General features: G+C 40.5%; 1 protein-coding gene across 1 annotated transcript; it reads right to left on the bottom strand.

Moving 5' to 3' along the window:
* Positions 1–8066: 8066 nt before the first annotated feature.
* On the bottom strand, positions 8067–10205 carry RB195_005957 (uncharacterized protein; the record flags this gene model as incomplete). The annotated part of the gene is made up of 2 exons (XM_064178783.1): positions 8067–8251; positions 10109–10205. The coding sequence occupies 2 exons, from the start codon at positions 10203–10205 to the stop codon at positions 8067–8069; spliced, it is 282 nt and encodes a 93-aa protein (XP_064035795.1).
* Between the last annotated feature and the right edge of the window lie 9419 nt (positions 10206–19624).

Here is a 19624-nt window from a genome sequence, read left to right as displayed (position 1 = left end):
CAACCTCTCACAGAGCAGAGCGCTGCACGATTGAAAAAGTCTAGGAAATTCTCATAGTATAGACTTTCAAGGCTAAGCTCTGAGATGTGGCTGGATATGTGGATAGACCACGGCTGCCCCACATGTGACTCTGCTCCGATTTAGGCGCTATCTTCCTCTGCGTAGGATACATATATCCCTTATGCACTGTCCCTAAACCGTGGTTTGAAGCAATCCCAGCGTTTGCGCGCTACGATAGTACGGACGAACTCTGAAGGACGTGCTCATCAACACTAACAATGTCCAAACATAGGAACCAATCCACATTTCTGAAAAGGTATACCAACGAACATGTGCAGAGGGGACCGCATCACGTTCGGCTAACTCCGAGCAAGTATCGTCGTGGCGCTTTTTATTCCTCTGTTGCAGTAATGTCCCATAGTTTCTTTCTTAATCCTGAAGCAGATCCCTAAGCTGGGAATTCGAAACTGCTAAGTGACTTAAAATAAGGACCTTCATCGTTAGAAGCTGTGCAGCAGAAGGTTTTCAATGTTGAGCAGATAGGGTATGGAGTTTGCGATTGTCATAAAGAATATGTGAGGCACGCCTTCGAAATCAAGAAATCATGTGGATCATTGGCACCAGAGTGGCCAGTATGACCCTCCGCACCCATGCGAGTGAGGAAACTCACTTTTCGCGCTCACGTTTCACGCTTCGCACGGCTGTAACAAGTTGCGTTTTCGAACGAGGCGGTCATCCTCATGAATCCGGGAACTACCGAGAGAGCAAACATAGGCAATTTATCTCGAATACTCTCTTTGGCTCGAATTGCGTTGGCTGGAATTATTATGTGTCCAAATGTATTGTCGATGCTGTTTTTATATGCACAGACAGTTTCGCCCATGCTTATTGAAACAACGGCAGTCACATGTAAAATACATACATATATAACAATTCGGGGAATTCTGGTCATATCAGAAAGCATATTAGAAAGCGGTCATATTAGAAGGAAAGAAAGGAGTTAATTGAATCAATCGCCGCAGAGTCACTAAAAATAAATAGATACATAATTGTGTATATATGTAATGTGATTTGTAAACTGTTAAGTCCTTTCGAGAAACTTATCACAAAGAACGACAATCGTTGTTGTTTCGATGATTTCACTAAACCTTGCGCAGGCACTCTGAGCCGTAGACTTAATGGACGAAGCTTAAGGAGCGCTCTTGAAAAAAAAAACCAATAACTCCCTCAGGAATCACAGCAAGAAAAGTTTACCGAAGAACAAAAATAAGTGCTGGGGAACCATTGACGTATTATGAGAGGTTTCCGGGAAAAAAGTTTGCTCCGTTAATGCACTAATACATACCTCTTCAAATTCTTGTGCAAACATAGGAGCCAAGAATAGCGCTAGTTAGTATCAGCTTGCGCAAATTTCACCTCGTTCCTTAATATTCGCATGTGATTCTTTTTTTAGTTAGATATTGGACGACTATGGAGAAAACATGGACCAAGCCCTTAATTTGAAATAAGAAAACTGTGACACTACTTAATCAGATCAGGATTAAATCATTTCAATATTTGAGAAGAACCATCGTAAAAAAATCGTTTGCTTTTGAAGCAAACGATTTTTTTTTCTGAATATTCAGATACATTTAGTTTTTCAAAAAAAATTCTGACGAGTGGTGTAGCCACCAAAATAATTTGAAAAATTGTAGAAAAACTGATTTGAAGAAAAAAGAAAAATGTTACAGTAAATGTTTGGGAGAAAGGAAAAGAAAAGAGCAACGTTATAAACCTGACTGCGGACACCAAAAAGGTTATGTGGATTAATGTGGAATTGAACGAGACATGATTGCCGAAAAATGAGAACTATGCAATACAACTACTCGGACAGCGATTTCACATCATCAGTGACGTCGTAGGCGCGTCGTGTGTGCAGATCAACGTGTGCAATTGCATAACCTTAAACCTTAAAATCATCCATGCAGCGAAGTTTCAAAGGACTTTTAGGCTCCTATCAATTTGAGAGACTTTCAAACGGTATTTTCCGTAACCTATACAGACTAGCTAACACAAGAAATTTGAAAGAATAAACCCTTTCTAATAGAAGAATTTAAGGAATAAAATAGAACAATACAGATAAATTGACGAATCAATTCTTGGAATAAGTTCAACTCTTTCGACAAAAATTAACAACAAATGTACTCATTCAACCGAACCGCACACAGCAAGAAAAAAACCGAAGCTGACACGCCTCGGCTAAAACACCGCCTAATTGTGTACTCCACAGGGGCTGACGGAGACAGACCCTGACAGAACGAATGGGTAATGAAGGAAAGGAAACTCCTCGCGTATCGACGCGCAGCCAACAAAAACCTCTTCATACACGCAAAAAAAACCGCTGCTCTCAATTTTAAAGTGCATCACGTTCGTTTTGCTGAGTTACGGAATCACAAACAATGTTCGTAGTAGCGTACGGTAGGATAATGAAGTACGAAAAGTACATCTTGAGACGAAAAAAGTCACACAAAAAACTTTTTTGTAGCTTCTTTTGTACTAGTGAATTATCAGCGGTTTTTAGTGCATTTTAAGTTAAAAAGAAACTAATACTGAATTTATATATGCTGATACCAAGTCAGACCAACCTACCAACACTGCAGAGCACTAGGAAAAAGCCTTGGAATGTGCGACGTGCAGAGTTCAGTCTGTCTCAGTCCTTTTTTGTCAACGTCATTCAATTTCGTCGCAGTTATGACGTCAAGGAAGGGATTCACGAGAGTTATCGTTCCGAAACGTGTGGTTCTGATGCTTTAATTGAAGCTTTGAAGCTCAGGCTTCATTGCCCGGTGAGTGATCCCTCCAGTTCTCTACTCAGCTATACAATATCCCATGTTCCTTGGTATATTCTCATTGTACAGCTATCAGTCCGCTAATTATCTCTGTAGTAGATGTTTTCTGTGGTAAACGTAATAAGCTTGCTAGCGAAATCTTACAAACTCCTCACTCAAATCTGCACAGCAAGAAATCCTTATGGACCGAGCCCTGGAGAACAAAACAAGGGGACATTATATTCGATATATCCGTTGCCCGTAAAATATGTGTAGCGAGGCGAAAAGAAACAAATGCACCGGTTGGAAATGGAATGCTCCTCACAAATGTTACATAAATGAGGTTAAGGTAGCAATTTTTGAGAAATCCTAACTCACACTAGAATTTGAACAGATCCAGTATGGGTTTGACCTCGTTGAGAAAGAAACGCCGGGGGAAAAAAGACAAGAAAGATGAAATTCTATACAACAGGGACTGGCTACAATGACATAGTAGTCTGGTGCCGCGCGTAGATTGGTGCCAAAGAGCACCAGCTGGAAAGATACAGCTCGGAATTTTTGGAAAAATGTGGAAAAAGTGGAATCCTTGATGCTGGAAACGATGAAAAATAACAGGAAAAGTGTATCAAATGAACGGTGGCGTCGATGCTTTTAATGTTTGGTAAATGACGTAAATTTACATCAATGTTTGAGGTTTACACAAATGATTTTTTGAAACCAGCTTAGCCGAAACCTGCTTTAGGATCAGCAAATAAAACTTTTAGTTGAAAAAGAAAATAAACAATATAGCCGCACTGAAAGTCTGCGAGAAGAAATCATGCGACGTTCAATGCGATTAATCGGCTGCAGCAAGATTGGTAACAAAGAAATTAAATAACTATTTAATCTAAGTTTTATCACGTGAGTGGTGATACGGAAAGAACGTAACGAGAAAAGCAAAACTACAACTAACACGGTAATGAAAAACGCAGTCTGGCAATTGTGAAAATTGATTACTCCTGAAAAGGGGAAAATTACTATAATCCTATTGTCCAATATCTGGCACACGACTGAAAAGAGGAAAAACAGGGGAAAAAATTTAAAAAAAAAACTTCTCGTAGAGGCCTTCCAATGGCATAAGTCTAGGTCAATATTTAGACATGGAAGAGTTTTTCTACATGCACATATTTTTTCATCCTACACAAAAAGAAATACAAATCAACAAAAGAAAGGGCGAGAAAGAAATTCATGAGAAGAAATTGAGAGGAAAACGGAGTCAGCTTTACAACGCAGAATCACGAATTAAAAAGAATTTTTTAATGGTAAGAAAAAGAATCCAGAAGCGAAAGGAAAACGAGATGAAACCCCTAAGAAGTTTGCACCAGAGTTTGATCAAAAGCATCTTTATGCCACTTTCTTAGTCTTCTAATATCTTACATAGCTTGGTGAAGATTAAAAATAAAAACATGGAAATCATTGGATCAAGGAAACTAGAGAGTAAGGGTACCAAAGCTAGAAAACGTTCCGCGGCAGCACACTTTTATGAAATGTCTTTTGGTGAGGATAACAAGAGAAGGATAGTAAAAAAAGGTGGTAGAAGTTGCCATGTATCTGAGCAATTTAATGAAAAACAAGATACAACAGAACTCTGAGCTGAAATTTGCTAAAGGAGCGTGTAGCAGAAGGAGAGCTGGCTTAGCGGAGACTGTCGAGTTCGCTACTATTCCTAGACCGCTTAAAAGTGACGCCCAACATCGGGGCCAAATCGAATTTGCTGAAATGCTCGGGAATAAACCACCTAGTATGCATCTTGCACAAATTTCACACAAATTGTTGTGTTAGAGACGAGGAATTTGCCACGGAGACGCATTACCGCCACCGTTCTTTGGAGAAAACATGTGCTTGGCAAATTGTTTCAGAATGAACCATAGATTACCAATTTTTAGAGAACGGATACACCTTATGTAGCAATCTGCTATTCGAAGAAGTTAGTAGCTGGGTAAAGGAGTCCTAATGCAGAAAATTACTTTTAGTTTACGTCAAATTCCTTCAAAATATCCTTCGAAGCAGCACTTCTACCAAAGTAATTAAAAATAAAGGTGCCGTCTACAAGAAACCACCCCTTAGCAGTAGAGTAGGCATTGATAGTTTTAATTACAGTGGAGAAAGTAAACATGATGCTCTTCTACAACAATGACTACTACAGCAACTAGGACAATGGATGGATCTGGGAATGAATGTCAGAAAAGGGATGAATTAATTTTCACCCACGAGTGCAAAGCACTGCTCATCAGCATTTTTATATGTCTGTACATGTAGCGAGAATGTATTGCATGTGAAGGTGGCGATGCAGTGGTGGAGGAAACTTGTACGATGAGTTCAAGACGGCGAATCATGAATCTGAAGTAGTGTGGAAACCTGAAAAACAAAGACAACAAACAAAAACAAACAGCTGAGTCCAAAAACACCGAGTTCGAGCGTAGATGACGAGTACGAGCGTTGCCTCCTAATCGACGTTGGAAACGCCGTGGGAATGGTGCTTTTTCCTACGAAGTACGTTAGAACGCGCCGTCCTTGTGCACGCTCCGGCTTCGTAACAGTCTGTTTACTTGTTTTACCCAAACAGGGTGCTGAAGAGACCTCGTTGGTTGTGGACCGCTCGCTCGTGGATCCAAAATGGAGACGCCTCCTAAGTAACCTCGTAGGAACTAGCGCCCTTTCCCATGCCGTTCATTCAGGAACGAATAGGGGAAATTGGGCACACTCGTAATCCACACTTAACTTTATTTTTTCCACGAGGTTTCCTCACTACACACACGACTTCAAGGAAATGGAAACTTCAAGGACTTCGTGATAAGCTGTCTATAATTTATTTTTCTCAACCGAGTTAAAGCCATTTCATGAGACATAACCTTCTGCTGCATAGCAAAAACAGCAAAACTCATCCACATTTCTTACAAACATTTCTTACGAATAATCATGAATGCTTCCCCGAAGTACATTACCTTTGCTGATTTTCACGACATTAATCGGATGCATGCAGAAGGAATAATGTATTATGGATCAAGATATGAGCTCAGAGACACAACTGCGTATTTTACATTACTGTATGTGAGCATCAGAAACTTCTTAAATAATCCCTCAGTTTTACACGTAACTCCGCTGGCAGTATAAATAAAATCAACGAAGACATGGAGATAAATTTACCCTATTCATCTCACATAAAATTTGCAGCTATTCTGGTAGAATAGTGAACTGAAAGATCCCCAGACCTCTGCTCAATATGAGCTGCCACATACTCAGCACATGCTGCAACCAAAAAAGCTATTTCTTTTTTCTTCGTTTTGTTTTTGCTTAACAACTAACGCGTTTTTTTCTAAGGGCAAGGCAAGGTTCAAAAAAGTAGTAGTAAGAAGAAAAATTACAATATATCGTTGCGATTTATGTTGATATTGCGTACAAGCAAATTAACCACAAAGATATTTGTATCTTTATTTAATATAAGGTATAAAACTGACTTTAGCGAGGTAAGGGATGCAGGAGAACGTGAAGATGTATACCCACGACTGCTCAGAAAAGTGCTCAGCACTAGTTCTATGTATTCAAACACTGACTACAATTCCTTCAACTACATTCTTCAAGCTCTTAGCAACGTATTTCCAAAAAAAAACAGCAAATATTAGTGAAAACAAATGAGACTGAACGACGCTCAATGGAGCAGGGATGAGGAACAGAGCATTTGATCTCTCAACTGATCTTGCAATGATCATCAGCTGAAGTACAATGAGCCGGAGATGACATATCAAACATTTCATGGACAGGCTGTCTGAAGAGTCGCCCGAAAGCAGAGACAAAAGACAGGCTGAATGAGTATAAGTGAGAGAACTCGGACACGAGAACATTGAGGCACACAGCTAATAACACGGCAGACCAGAGAGGTTATGAAGTGTACTCACAGATGTACGTGGGGATCAATCTGTTGTGCAGAAAAGATAGCGTCCTCCGAAAAGTATTCTGTTAAATAAACTGTGAAAATGTTATCATCAACTGAATCCATCTGCCGCACGTCAAACTGAGGATGTATGGTGAAAATTTCCTGCCAAGTTACTATCTCCAATGATGCATGCTTTTTGCAGCCAGAATTCTTTCGAAAAATGGTGCAGCACGATTCTTCAAAGAATCATGGAAGCTGTTGAAGACGTTCTTGGATTAACAACAATTAAAATAGTGATATGGTGCACGTTTTGGAGAATACTGGAAAAGCCATTCTTCTCTCCAGTCGCTTGACATTTCCGTCGTATTTTTGTCGATTGAATGGGCGAATGAGCTCACATTCCAGTAAAAAAGCGTTAGAAAGCGCCGGGATCTCGAGTGAATTAGTCTCTCAGCTGAGACTCCTACTGCGTTCCTTATATCACGTAGTGGCTGAAACCGTAGATCAGCTAGAAATGGAAACCGCAGAAATTCTTCTTGGAGTTGACGAAAAAAACGCAACAAATGAAGGAAATAAAATATCTATGAAAAATTGGAAGTGAATCAAATGTAAGTTTCTGGAACCGCCTTCCAAACATTCTTCGTAATCCCTCGTTGAAAGGAGGATAGTTCTTCTTAGTGGCCCCTAAAAATATAAGGACATCCTCTCCAATTTGAAACCTGGAATGGCGCCATTCACGGAGTACAAAACGAACAGCTTTGACGAAACTGGCTCACTAGAGCTAATTCGAAATGCTTCAATGCGGCAGGTGCGAAAATATCATTAACTGTCTCTTAGAATAATGAGTACCTATAACGACCACTAACATTTCTTCTCAGGGGAACGCACGGCAGAAAAGGGGAAGGAGCGGCTGAAAGTGGCATGTTTTCAGGAGTCCATTTATGGAATTGAATAAAAATATCAAATATTAAGATTAGGTACTTGAAAATACCAGTGAGAATGGGGACCTAAAAAGGGACCGACACATATTCCTAACGAGTTTAAAAGGATTTTGAAGGAAACTCTTCAACCTCTTAAACTTATTTTGGTGTGTATTTTGAGTAAGAGAAAACATACTTAAAATTAACTTGATAATTTTTCAAGATGCTTAATCTGCCCAGAAGAAATGGGAAATCAACGGTTTTGTTTCACACTAAATTCCTCCTCATCAGAAATCAAAGTGTCCAAAATCCAGAATAACGAGAACCACTTTACTAACAACAATGAAATTTAACGATTTTGTTGTTCGTATTTTTGGGTGCTGCTATTCTCAAAAACATCGTAGGTTTCATAGGACCTTGGAGATTTCACATCAGCTGCTCGAAAGTAATGTTGTAGTGACGTTTCAGTGGCACGATCCGACAGGAGCCGGCAATTTCGGACATAAACTCTTGACAGATGAATGTCACTCCACGAGAGCGTCTATCAGGAGGACATGTGGAGATGGAGGCTCCGCCAATCCCGTTCGGTCTCTCCTCCTCAGTTGCAGACCCTGCAGCCGAGTTTTACAACACGACCTCAAGTGATCTCTTTCAAAGTGCAAATTTGTCAGTGTTGATCACGTCAGTGGCCTGAGGTTTCCGTCAAAAGAGACTCGACCACTACGAGTTCTTACGAATATTTACATCACACAACGAAATGCGGAATAAAAAAGTCTTCGTTGAAAATCGCAGTAGTAGCAATTCTCAAGAAAAAAACCAATAAGAAGATTTTGCGAAGTTTTGAAACGATTTTTAAAACATCTGCTTCATGCTCGTGGTGTGAACATGAAGCCTTCTTGGGGATTGAGTACATTTGTGTGAGCGATGTCCCTAGTTGCCGGGGACGACGTGAGAACCTAAATAAGGTTTTTGCCTCGAGGAAACACCGTGCTTTGATGGTGGAGGCGGAGGAAATCCATTTCACAAAGGATGTAAATAAAGAGATGGTAAAAGTTGAACAATAGGAAGAGATTTTGAAAGGTCTGTGAGAACGAGCTTGAACGCTAGAAATCTATGACAAAATCCGTTCTCAAATAAATTCCGCTTTGAAAAGGGCAAAAAGGGTTGACGGGATTTCTCCGAAAATGCACATGCTCCTTCAGCAGTTTCCTCAGGCACTCGTTCTCACAATGTGGGCATCTTTTTTGAAGTATTCTGGATGACATTTATCACAAAATATTCAAAACCCCTAGCATTGTTCCCTCATGCCATTACTTCAGCCTTGGAATTTGAAAGACATTACAAGAAGCATCCAGGAATGGATAATAAAGCGGTGCTGTGATTCCATACAAAACCACAACGATTGCCTTTGTAACGAAGTGGAGGGCGGCACTTTCGTATTATTGTTTTCTTTCTATTTGTTTTTAGAGCTATCGCGATAAATGCGGCGAAATTCTGGCGGCACTGACACATAAAATAAGAAACATTTCCGGAATGTCATCCCACTTGCTCAACGGCAACAAATTCCTGAGATTACAATCCGTAGATGCATATACATTGAAATGTGGCGCAAATCAAGAAATAAGCACATTCCTCAGATGTCTGTTCGGTACTCTGATTTTAAGGAGATATTCGAAGAAATGGAAGTTCTTTGACATTTTTTAAAGAAGAAGTGAGACCACTTTGTTGTCTAAAAGTTATGATATTCCAGACTTTTGTGAATCATGATGACTACAAATTGGTTTAAAGAACACATTCCATGAGTTTCACATAATCATAAACTTTGTAAGTTTCAATCAAACCATATTTTCAGAGCTCAAATTAACTTTAATAAAGTAGTGGAAAAATAAAGCCACTAGGGATGTGCCACCACGTTCAGTCCAATTCAGAATCGTTTTCGGGTTTACGAACGTGTAGCTGACCAATATAATGACTTGCGATGGCTAACCGATGTGCCAAGTCAGTGTTTTTATCCTCCCAGACAAGTCTGGTACTAATTCATAGACCCCAAAGGGATGAAAGGCTTGGTGGGCACTAGAGCGGATTCGAACCTCGATCGTGCAGGCAGCGGAACTTCTTACCGACTGCGCCACACCCGCCCTAATGAAACAATAATAAAACTTAATCCTTCAATTTCATTCACAATTTTTTGCAGCAAAAAGCAAAAATTGTAAAAATACATGACCTATACATATAAATACATTTTTAGCTGTTTCCGATGCTGAAAACATAAATAGGGTAGGAGAATGACCTCGTTCCGGAAGAAGAACCATAACCAGAATCCGTATGTATGCATATTGAGAACAGTGGGTGAGCGTTTTAGAGGCACCATAACTGCTTGTGGACGAGCGAAGACCAAACGTAGTGTGTCGAGGGAAAAATTTGCAACACAAAGGTCTGAAGTTCGATTTTGTTTACAGAGTAGGTACACTGGATCGGTACTGGCATTGGTGCAGCAGCGATATCTCTGCTATCTGCGAGGAGAATCGATAGCCCATTATCGAGCAAAGAGCCCAAGTATCTCATTTCCTCTTCAGAGCGAGTAAATTGATGGAATCTTAACTGCAAGGAGGTGGGGGGCAAAAACTGAAGATTATAGGACCGAACTAGAAAAAGGTGCTGAACCTTCGGCTATGGCGTGACTTTTATCCCGTTTAACGTTGTGGGTGCAGATAGTTCTTCCTCATCGGGAACATCAAAAAAGGTCTGATAACTGAAAAGGGTTCTAATAACTCAAAATCAGAAGAATTCTTCGGTGAAAAGTGAAAAAAAACCATTGAAAAATAGTAAATAAGAATGCAATCTTCTCACAAATCATCAAAATCGGAGCTAAGACATTTTTGTTGAGAGTATCTCTCGACTTCACTTTACTTGCGTAAAAGTCGCAAGCGGCATAAATGTTAGTGCACGCGGGAGCGGAGAACCAATATCCATAGCGCACAGAAATGGAACCCATTTCATCCGGTGCATAACATGTGAGCCCAGCTGTGTATACAACAGCGATGCATTGCAGTTCCGGCTGTTGATCTGTCTGTGATTCAACTATAACTCCAATACTATTGACGGCTGCGTACCACGGAACCGACGATATTCCGATCTCTACCCGGAAAGGTAGGGCTAGGCTTGATTCAGTGCGAGTGTGATCACGCTAAAGTCTCACCATCGGTAAAGAAAAGGAAGTGCGAAAGAGCAGTGTGTGATCTTGTCGCCCAACGATGCCACTCGTTACGGGCCACGAAGAGTGACAGGTCTTGCTGCTAATTTGGGTTAGATAAGTTGGATTCAGGACGACGGCAAAGTTGCCCGCTATCTGTCGCGTAACACGTTTCGTAGTTGGTGAGACGAAGCCACCCACCTCTACCATACACGCCTTTTTGTGGACTAATAAACAGAATTGAGGGTGAGCACGTTCATATTCGCAGGCTGCTCTCCCACCACCACCAATCCGCGGAGATCCCGATGTCGTCAATTTCATTATGCACTGCTTTCACACTCTACATCTCCGTGCAGTAAGAAATTGAATTTTGAGAGGAGCATTATTCCTTTAAAAACAATCAAGGGGTAAAAATGCAGCTACAAACGAGTTTTTGTTCCTGTGGAACCAATAACTTCTGATATGTTATGATCCATAAAAAATGAGAATTCGATTTGTGGATTCGACGCTACATAAACTGCTTTGCTGCCGCTCCAGTTATTACCGCATCATGAATATGCATTTTTCCATATGTTTACCTGCTGGAGAGAAATCCATGATTGACTCTACTGAGAATTCCTAAACTTATAAATTCTCTCAAAATCTGTTCGGAAGTCTCAAAACATGCATCACCACAGAGATGTATCGAATTTGTAGTAAGTTAGCATCTTGAAAGGAAAAACTTCTTGGTGCAATGAGTTCTGTTGCGATGGCGTGGCTCAGTTAATTTCTGTAATTTACGGGTATGGGGTTAAAGTAAAGTTTACGATTTGGAGATTTATGGGTAGGAAAATTATCAACATCTGAGTTACCATTAAATCTCAGGTGTGTGTTTATGTGTATACGGCAATATTCCAGAAAACAGAAAACAGTGAGGCTTTCCCCACGGCATTGAACATCGTCTTCAGAAACCGGTAAAATGAGAGTGCACTACTCTCATCATACCGGTGCTAGAAATTGAGATCAGTGTTGTTTTTGGTGCGCTACAGCGAGCAATAACTCCAAGCAGTTTTGACAAAAAGTAAATGATGCGGTGTGATTTAATTTTGCTCACTCCCACCGATTCCGAGGGTTTTTGGCGGATTAATCCGTTGGAGACGGACATCGGTACAGAAGTTAAGGGCGACTTTGTATACTAACTGCTGGGAAGAAACGAGAGAAGATTTTAGTCCAATACTTCGTGAAATATTTTCAAATTAAAATTTCAAACTCAAGTATTCAAATCGTATCGAAAGAATATAAGTGTTAAATCAAGTTTGAATATTCTATAAATTTGACGATAACATCTTTAGCAAGAAGACTACAAAGGGACATTGATGAAATTTTCTTTCAATACTCATTTAAAAAAAAGAATTTTTAAGAAGAAAAAGAACAAGAAAAAAAGAAAAAGGATTTTTAAGAAAAAAAATTTTAAAAAGGCGAGCGAATAAGAGAGAATTTGTTAGAAAAACAAAAGTTTCAAATTTTCATTTATCACTGAAAGCAAGCGAAACGAGTGCCACAAGAAGTTTGAACCCCGAGCTCAGCCGAACATCCAGAGTGGTCAAAGAAAAAGAATTTTTAAGAAAAGAAAATTTTAAAAATTCGGTAGTACCACTAACGCCACGAAGACTCTTAGAGAATGGTTTAATGTTTTTCGTGTATCATCACGTGGTCGGGACAAGAAGAAGTATCACTGGCGCCCGCTCGTCTTGACAACCTCGAGAGCGTTCCAGGTCAGAAACAATATGTACCAAGTCACGATAATGCAGTGATTCGTTCAGAGTCGGACACAGCAATTTCAACATTGGATGACGGTCAAAAACGTCGACGTTTATTAACGACATATCGACGCTTAGTTGCATTACTACTTCCCCTGTTATACCTGGAAGCTTAGAGTAATTTACTTGTTACAAACATTGAGCTGTGATGATAATGAGGAGTCAGGGAGGAAAGGAGCAACGTTACAAACCCGCGATGACGAGATGTTCATTTACGCATACGTGGGCGGGGTAAAGCGAAAAGGCTACAGCTATCTATTCGCCTGGAAAGTGCAGCGCTGTCAAGGTTTGTGGGATCATGCTCCAATGCAAGTATGCGTATTTGCGAATTCCGTGAGAAGGAATTTTCCCTTGGTGAGCAAGTATCAGTGCATTACTTTTTTCAAGAGCATTATTAGACCGACTGTCATTTTGAGGGCAGTGTTGGAGGAATATTTTCGTGTGAAAGCTACTCATGCTCGCCACATAGCGCATGCTAGAACTCCTTGGAGCACAGCCAGAGCGAGCCTCAAAAAATCGAAAAAAACAACACATCAGTAATTCTGTATTTGTCAGCACGAGACCTCCTTTTGCAAAGATGTAAGAATTTTGCAAATGTCAAAGATGATGTTAATCCCACAAACATGGTGTTAAAGTCAAAATGACTAGTCTCGTGAAAGAATCGAGGAATTGAGGGTCATTTGGGAACAGAATCAAACATCAGCTTTATGGGCTGAGCAATGGGGTCCTTTAGAAAAACATAACACGCTTCTTAGACGAGATAAAAGCGTCTCGCGCTGAATAGCTCCCAAACGACATCTTATATCTTAATGGAATAAACAGTAGACCAGGCAGATTGGTGTTTTTTGAATTTAAGCGATCTGATCGAAAATATCAGAAAAGTTTCAAAAATTGAGGCGTTCCTGAGATCTGAACCTCTTTCAAGAAGATTTCTGCTTCTTTGCCGATACGATGTAATCTTTCCCAAATATTTGTGTAAGCGTATAACTGTTCCTAATGATAAAAGGAGTGTTGTTAGTGTTAATCTACAAAGACACGCAAATGGCACGTACCGTCGCTATTTGAGGCATTCCCTGAAAACGGTGTTACGTGCTAAATTACAGTAGTTATGTTAAAAAAAAGTATATTTGCGTGAATGGAGGTTCCCAGAAGTTCCCAAAAAGTTGGTTTTAAAAAGCTCGAAGACGTGAGAACAGCTGCAATTGCCGCCGCATTCACCTTTAATGAAAAAGCCCAGAAAATTCTGAGAATATTGCAAGAATAGACATACTTAGTTGCCCGAACATTCTACTGCGACCATGGATGTGTTTTCAGCGATGATCTTAATGATTCCACAAAGTCTTATGACAATGTTTCGACAACGTGACGCTTGAAGAATTGCTCTCCCAAGCGTAGACTGACACAAAGGACGAGTAGAAGTAGACTTGAAATTTTGAAACTGGGCTCACGACGCAGTTGGTTGGAAGAGGCAGGCGGGGGATACAACAACTGAACCGGCAGCGGAAAGTGAAAAATGAAGTGTTCCAAGTGGCATCCAGTAATATCTGCGAACTGGATGAAATGACCGCCGATCATTAAATCTCATCATTGCTAACGCTTCATTGAGTTCAAAAAGGTCAAAAGTTGAAGACCTGATGCTGATCAGCTCCTTTGGGATGCGCCAACGCGTCCAGCTTCAATCTAGAATCGCAGAGGTCTGCATTTATGCAATGCCCTAAGTGGAGCGAAAGAGGTGGGGGTAGACGTGTGCACTAAGTCCATATCAAAGAGAAGCCCGAAGCTAGGTATCGCCTCAGTGAGGGTGAAATTGTTGCCGATTTATTCGGCGAAGTCAAACTATTCGAAGCTCTTATCACTGCCCTAGACCCACCCTAGCAGTGGAACGGTACAGCAAATCAAACTTTCGGTTCGTTTCCACCAAATGCATGAAGCACCTACGACACAAACTAATTCAAATCCAAGTATGTCACGAGTAACCAAAAGCCTAACATTTCTTAAATTATAATTGTAGACAACGAAAGAGTTGCAACAGTGAGGAGGCGATTCACGATGTGATCCCGCCGAGGCTGAGGCAGCACTTCCCGCAACGTCTTCACCAGTCAACAACAGCGAAAATTCCACTACGTACAAATATCCGTGGGAGAGTACATGAGAAAACATCTGCAGTAATCATTATGTACGTAAAAGGAGACAGAAGGCAGGCCTGGTTGCTTCGAAATAAAAATAGAAGACCACAGAGAACAGAAAATGTTCTTAAAGTTCCATGATTCTTCAGAATGAAAAATTGAAGCGGATAAGTACGGAATTGGTTCCTCGACGTATCTAGAACTGCTGTCGGGCCACACTAATCATACCGAGGTCATTCAGAGAGGCGCTTCGGAAAACTTTGACTACAGCAATCATAGACTTTGTCGGTGTTACAACAAGAGCACAGGGATTTGCCAGAAATACCGGAAATGTTTGCCACAGTATTCCCTCTTGCAGTTTTTTTCTGTTGAAGATATGTGTTCTTCAAGAATATGCAACAAAAAAAACTAAAACTAACAATTCCTGCCGAACGAACTGCAACCATATTTTTGCATAGATCTTAAGTATAAGTAAACAATCGTCAAAAGGGAATGGCGTGGGAAAGCTCACCTAAAGGATGTAAAGAAGAAACTCGTGGCTAACTAACCAAAAACCATTGTGCTGCTACATTCCAATATTCTTAAAGGGGTTGGAAACAAAAGCTCGTTGGCAAGTAACTATGAGGGTTTAGCGGGACTAGGCCAATTTCGAGAGAAATCGCAGAGAATCCACAATTCAATTGAGTAGAAAACCCAGAAAATACACTCACAACAGCATAAAAAAAGCATACTCCGAGCAAAAGATAACCTACTTAGCACCATGACAGTATCAGGTACCAGAACAAAAAAGGTCATACCACAGCAACTGTCTCACTTTCTTCTTTTAACATACATTTCGCGGATGCGTAAAAAAGAAGCGTATAATGAGTGATGAATTAAAGAAGCAGTAATAATGAACTTCACCATTCTATAAGACAACATCACTAGCTGATTCAAAACACGGTAAACAAATTTGTTCCGCTACTTAAATGCAGTCCGATTAAGTCAAAAGCCCAGCTCATTTCTCTGAGCTCTATTCGCCTGCATGTTTTCACTGAAAGGAATTTTCCTCTGTAGCTGTGCACTTAAAATTTCTTTTTCGAAAAGACTGCTCCTACTAGTAAACGTAGGGCGGGTGTAGCGCAGCCGGTTAGAGGTTCGGCTTCATTCACGATCGATCTGAGGTTCGAATCCGCCCTTGTGTTCACCAAGCATTTCACCCCACCGGGGTCGACAAATTGGTACCTGACTTATCTGGGAGGATAGAAACACTGACTTGACACATCGGCTAGGCACCGCCAGTCGTTGTATAGGGCAGTTACACTTTCGTAAACCTCAAACGATTCTGAATTGAAGTGTGTGTGTGTGTGTGGGGACGCGTCCCAAGCGAACTGACCAGACACTTTATCCTTTATCCTTTACTACCAAACGTAGGCTACACAATAACCTCCCTTCGCATATACTGAGAAGAGATCAAGCGGGATATCTGCATAATTTCCCATTCGCGTACTTTTTGCCCGGACCTTCTTTTCCTGCTTCATTTGAGTCTGGACAGGAACACGCTGTATCTGAATACTACTCGAATCCTAAAATTCATTTTTTTCCGTTAATCTACTAGGAAACATAATCTGAGGCAATGTTTTATAAACTGGAGAGTTTGAATAGTTCTCCAGTCAGGGTCTAGAGGGAGCTCCGAGCTTCAGACGAGTGCTTGATGCTATGCTATCTCTGGTTCCACCTACATTCATTAAATGGCTAAGGAGATCTCAGATCAAAGACAGACATGAGACGAAGCGAGGAGCGTAGGACTGAACTTGGATTTCTATGATAGGATTGGATTGGACACATTCCTTGTGAGGAGTAAAACCGAACTGCTGCTTTGCTACAGAATGAAATAAACTTAGCTACGGCAAACCATAAGAAGAGTAAGTAGTAGAATGTGTGTGTTCAGACGAATTCGCTACTGAATGTGCCTAATTTGGCCGCAGCGACATATGCACTCGCAATCTGAATAGAAAAAATGATTTTCGACCAGTAACTGAAAAGCAACCCGACAAAACATAAAGAAGAACCAAGTGACGAGACCATAGCCAAGAAACTGATACTAGCACTCTGAAAGGTCACCCGGCTTTCTTAAACTTCCCTACTGTTATGTACGTCTAATCTTTTTTTCCAGGAAAGAAAAATTTTTCCAGTTGTTATAATGAGTTTTTTTATTTCGATTATTTAGTAATTTTAATTTAAGATTTAAAATTTAATTTTTAAAAAATCTTTTTCAGCTCCTCTCCCTGGTGCTGGTTACAACCCCAACTCAACGAATTCGAGTAAGCGGTGCTTCGGAACATTATTGGGAACTTGTGAAATTTATCAAAACATTCCACATTAACTTGCTGACCGGCCGGAGCAACTAGGCGACTTAACACTCGCTTCATCCATCCGTTCTAGCATTGCGTACAGCTAGCTTTCGAAAATGTATCCGACAAAAATGAAAGGCCGTGTACTCTTCGATCAGTGCCATTAATTGTGCGGTACACATCCATACATCTTTCAGAGCATGTCCAACTGTGATTACACACGATTCATACCTCCTCAATAAGATTGTTTAAATCGCTAAAGTTTCTTGAAAAATTGGGGTCGTACTGGTTGGAGTGGAATTAGTGCACAATTTTGCATTCGGATGACGACGATGCGTCTTTTTCGTCAAGAAAGATGGATGAAAGAGTGCATTATATATATATATATATATATATATATATATATATATATATATATATATAACGAAATTCCAGAGAGCAGAAGACTGGTCCCACGGTGTCCAATCGGTGTGCCGTGGTGTTGCCGTATTTGTTCTGCCAATAACTTTGTGCTCATGTCCCAAAAAGTAAAGGTAGGTGCAACCGTTTCGCAGCGTTGGCCGCTGCCTGTGTTGCATCGGACCTCTCCGACTCCTCCGCGTGCCTGTTTCTTTGCACGTTTGCCTCAAGTTGGTAACATTCCTTTCTCAGAGTGGAAACACGAATGAAGCCGGCTGCTCAAATAGTAGCAAGCAGCTTACACGATCTGTCGTGGAACGTTATCTTTGTCAGCACGATGATGTCGTCCATGCCATGTTACGTTAAACCATCATTCGGTGGTGACTGTTGGGGAAAACGGGAGGAAAACCCGCATACTTTGAGTAATGCTCTCAATTGTGTCTATACTATGTTGGTAAGGAAGGAGTTTTGAAGCTGAAGTTTGAATGTTCTCCAAGTGCAGAACTTACACGGTGAAAAACATGAGTTTGAAATTTTTCGTCTAAATATATAAGAAAAGAAGGAAGTGTTGTTAGAAAACACAATTCTAGTTTTACGGAAAATACCACCACTATTAATTTCTGTTTCTATTATCAGTGAAGGCGAGCCGAGTGAATATCAGGAAAAGTCTGAAGTCCGGCTTTAGTCTGACGTTTAGATTGGTCTTGAAATAAGCAGAGGGTGTAGTGGGATTTAGTTCGTCGACGAACATTTCGTTGACTCTTTGTCAGAATTGTTTAGTAAATCCACAGAAAAACTCAAAAGAACAAAGTGTCTAGTGGTCGAGCGATTCACATTTCTTTTAATTTTTCTGGATGTCAGAAATCTACCGTTCATGGGCAAGGTTATGACACGAACATATGATATTTCTTGAGAAACGACGTTTTGAATAATTTGCCACTTTACTGCATTGCAGCGTTATTGTGTGTCAGGCAAAATAAATCTCCTAACCATTAGAAATTCACCAAATCAACAATGATTGACTTTCTAGAACGAACTTCTACTGTCTGTGCGGTCAGAAAATTATGAAGTGAGAGTCTTGCACAAAAAAGATCCACTAAATCGGAAAAAACCGTAAAGAGCCAAAATGGAAACAAATTTCTGTTAGTTGCGTAGTTGAACTGAATTTTGTAAGGTCCTGATGTAACGATTCATGTTTCCACTACTGTTGCAATATGCCAGGATTCAGGCCGATATTGCGCGTTGCATTCATTTCGACCCATATTTCATCCCGGTGTGGGAACAATTAAAAAAGTCATGGGGATTTTGCATGAATACAACCTCGCATCTCCATTGTGACAGCGTGATGAAAAAAGGAATGAAACCTACCCACGGATTTCAAAGTCGGTACCTGAGAACGCCGTCCACATTTTCTGTGATAACATCCTTTGCCTAAAGTGCGGCATAATTTGACAGCTCTTGTGGCATGCATGATAAAAACGTTTAATTTCCACCACTCATCCCTCGTATCTCGGTGGAACTTGTGTTTACTTTGATTTTGCGGCACCGCAATTAATACTATTGGAAAAACTGCATATATACAACTATATTTATTATTTTATTATATTATATCATGATATTATATATTATTATACTTACTATATTATTTATTATTATTTTTCATACAAATCCTTGACACACATGTCACGTGTTCGCACGTTGTAACGTTCTCTACTTCTTTAGAATACGAAAATAATGGTTAAGAAAATAATTGCACGTTCCGTTTGAAATAAATCGCTCTTGTTGCTGGATATCTAGATGATGTGGTGATCCAACCGACCCGTACTGAACGTCTACGAGGTTCGCTGGATGTGGAGTTCGCATGGCTTCGTCGGGCAACTCTGCGTTCCGTCACGAACTGTCCGAAAACAGCTACGCTGGAAGTCTATCTCTCCGCCAGTACAGTCGTATCGTCATGGCCGTTTCTGGCTAAGGACATTTGGGCCATCCTGTTCACTTGAGCCAGCTACCCGAGATCGCAGCCGGAATTGCGGCCCGCACTTTCAGCTGCATTCTGAAGGCTTTTTCCCAGAAGACACAAACCAGCGGGCGCTGTCAATAGTTACCAACTCGTAGAAGTCCAAGTGTGCGTCAA

This window comes from Necator americanus, chromosome I, assembly GCF_031761385.1.
Source record: "Necator americanus strain Aroian chromosome I, whole genome shotgun sequence".
Taxonomy (NCBI): Eukaryota; Metazoa; Nematoda; class Chromadorea; order Rhabditida; family Ancylostomatidae; genus Necator; species Necator americanus.
Note: the sequence above shows the minus strand (reverse complement) of the source record. Positions and strands in the feature narration are given on the sequence as shown.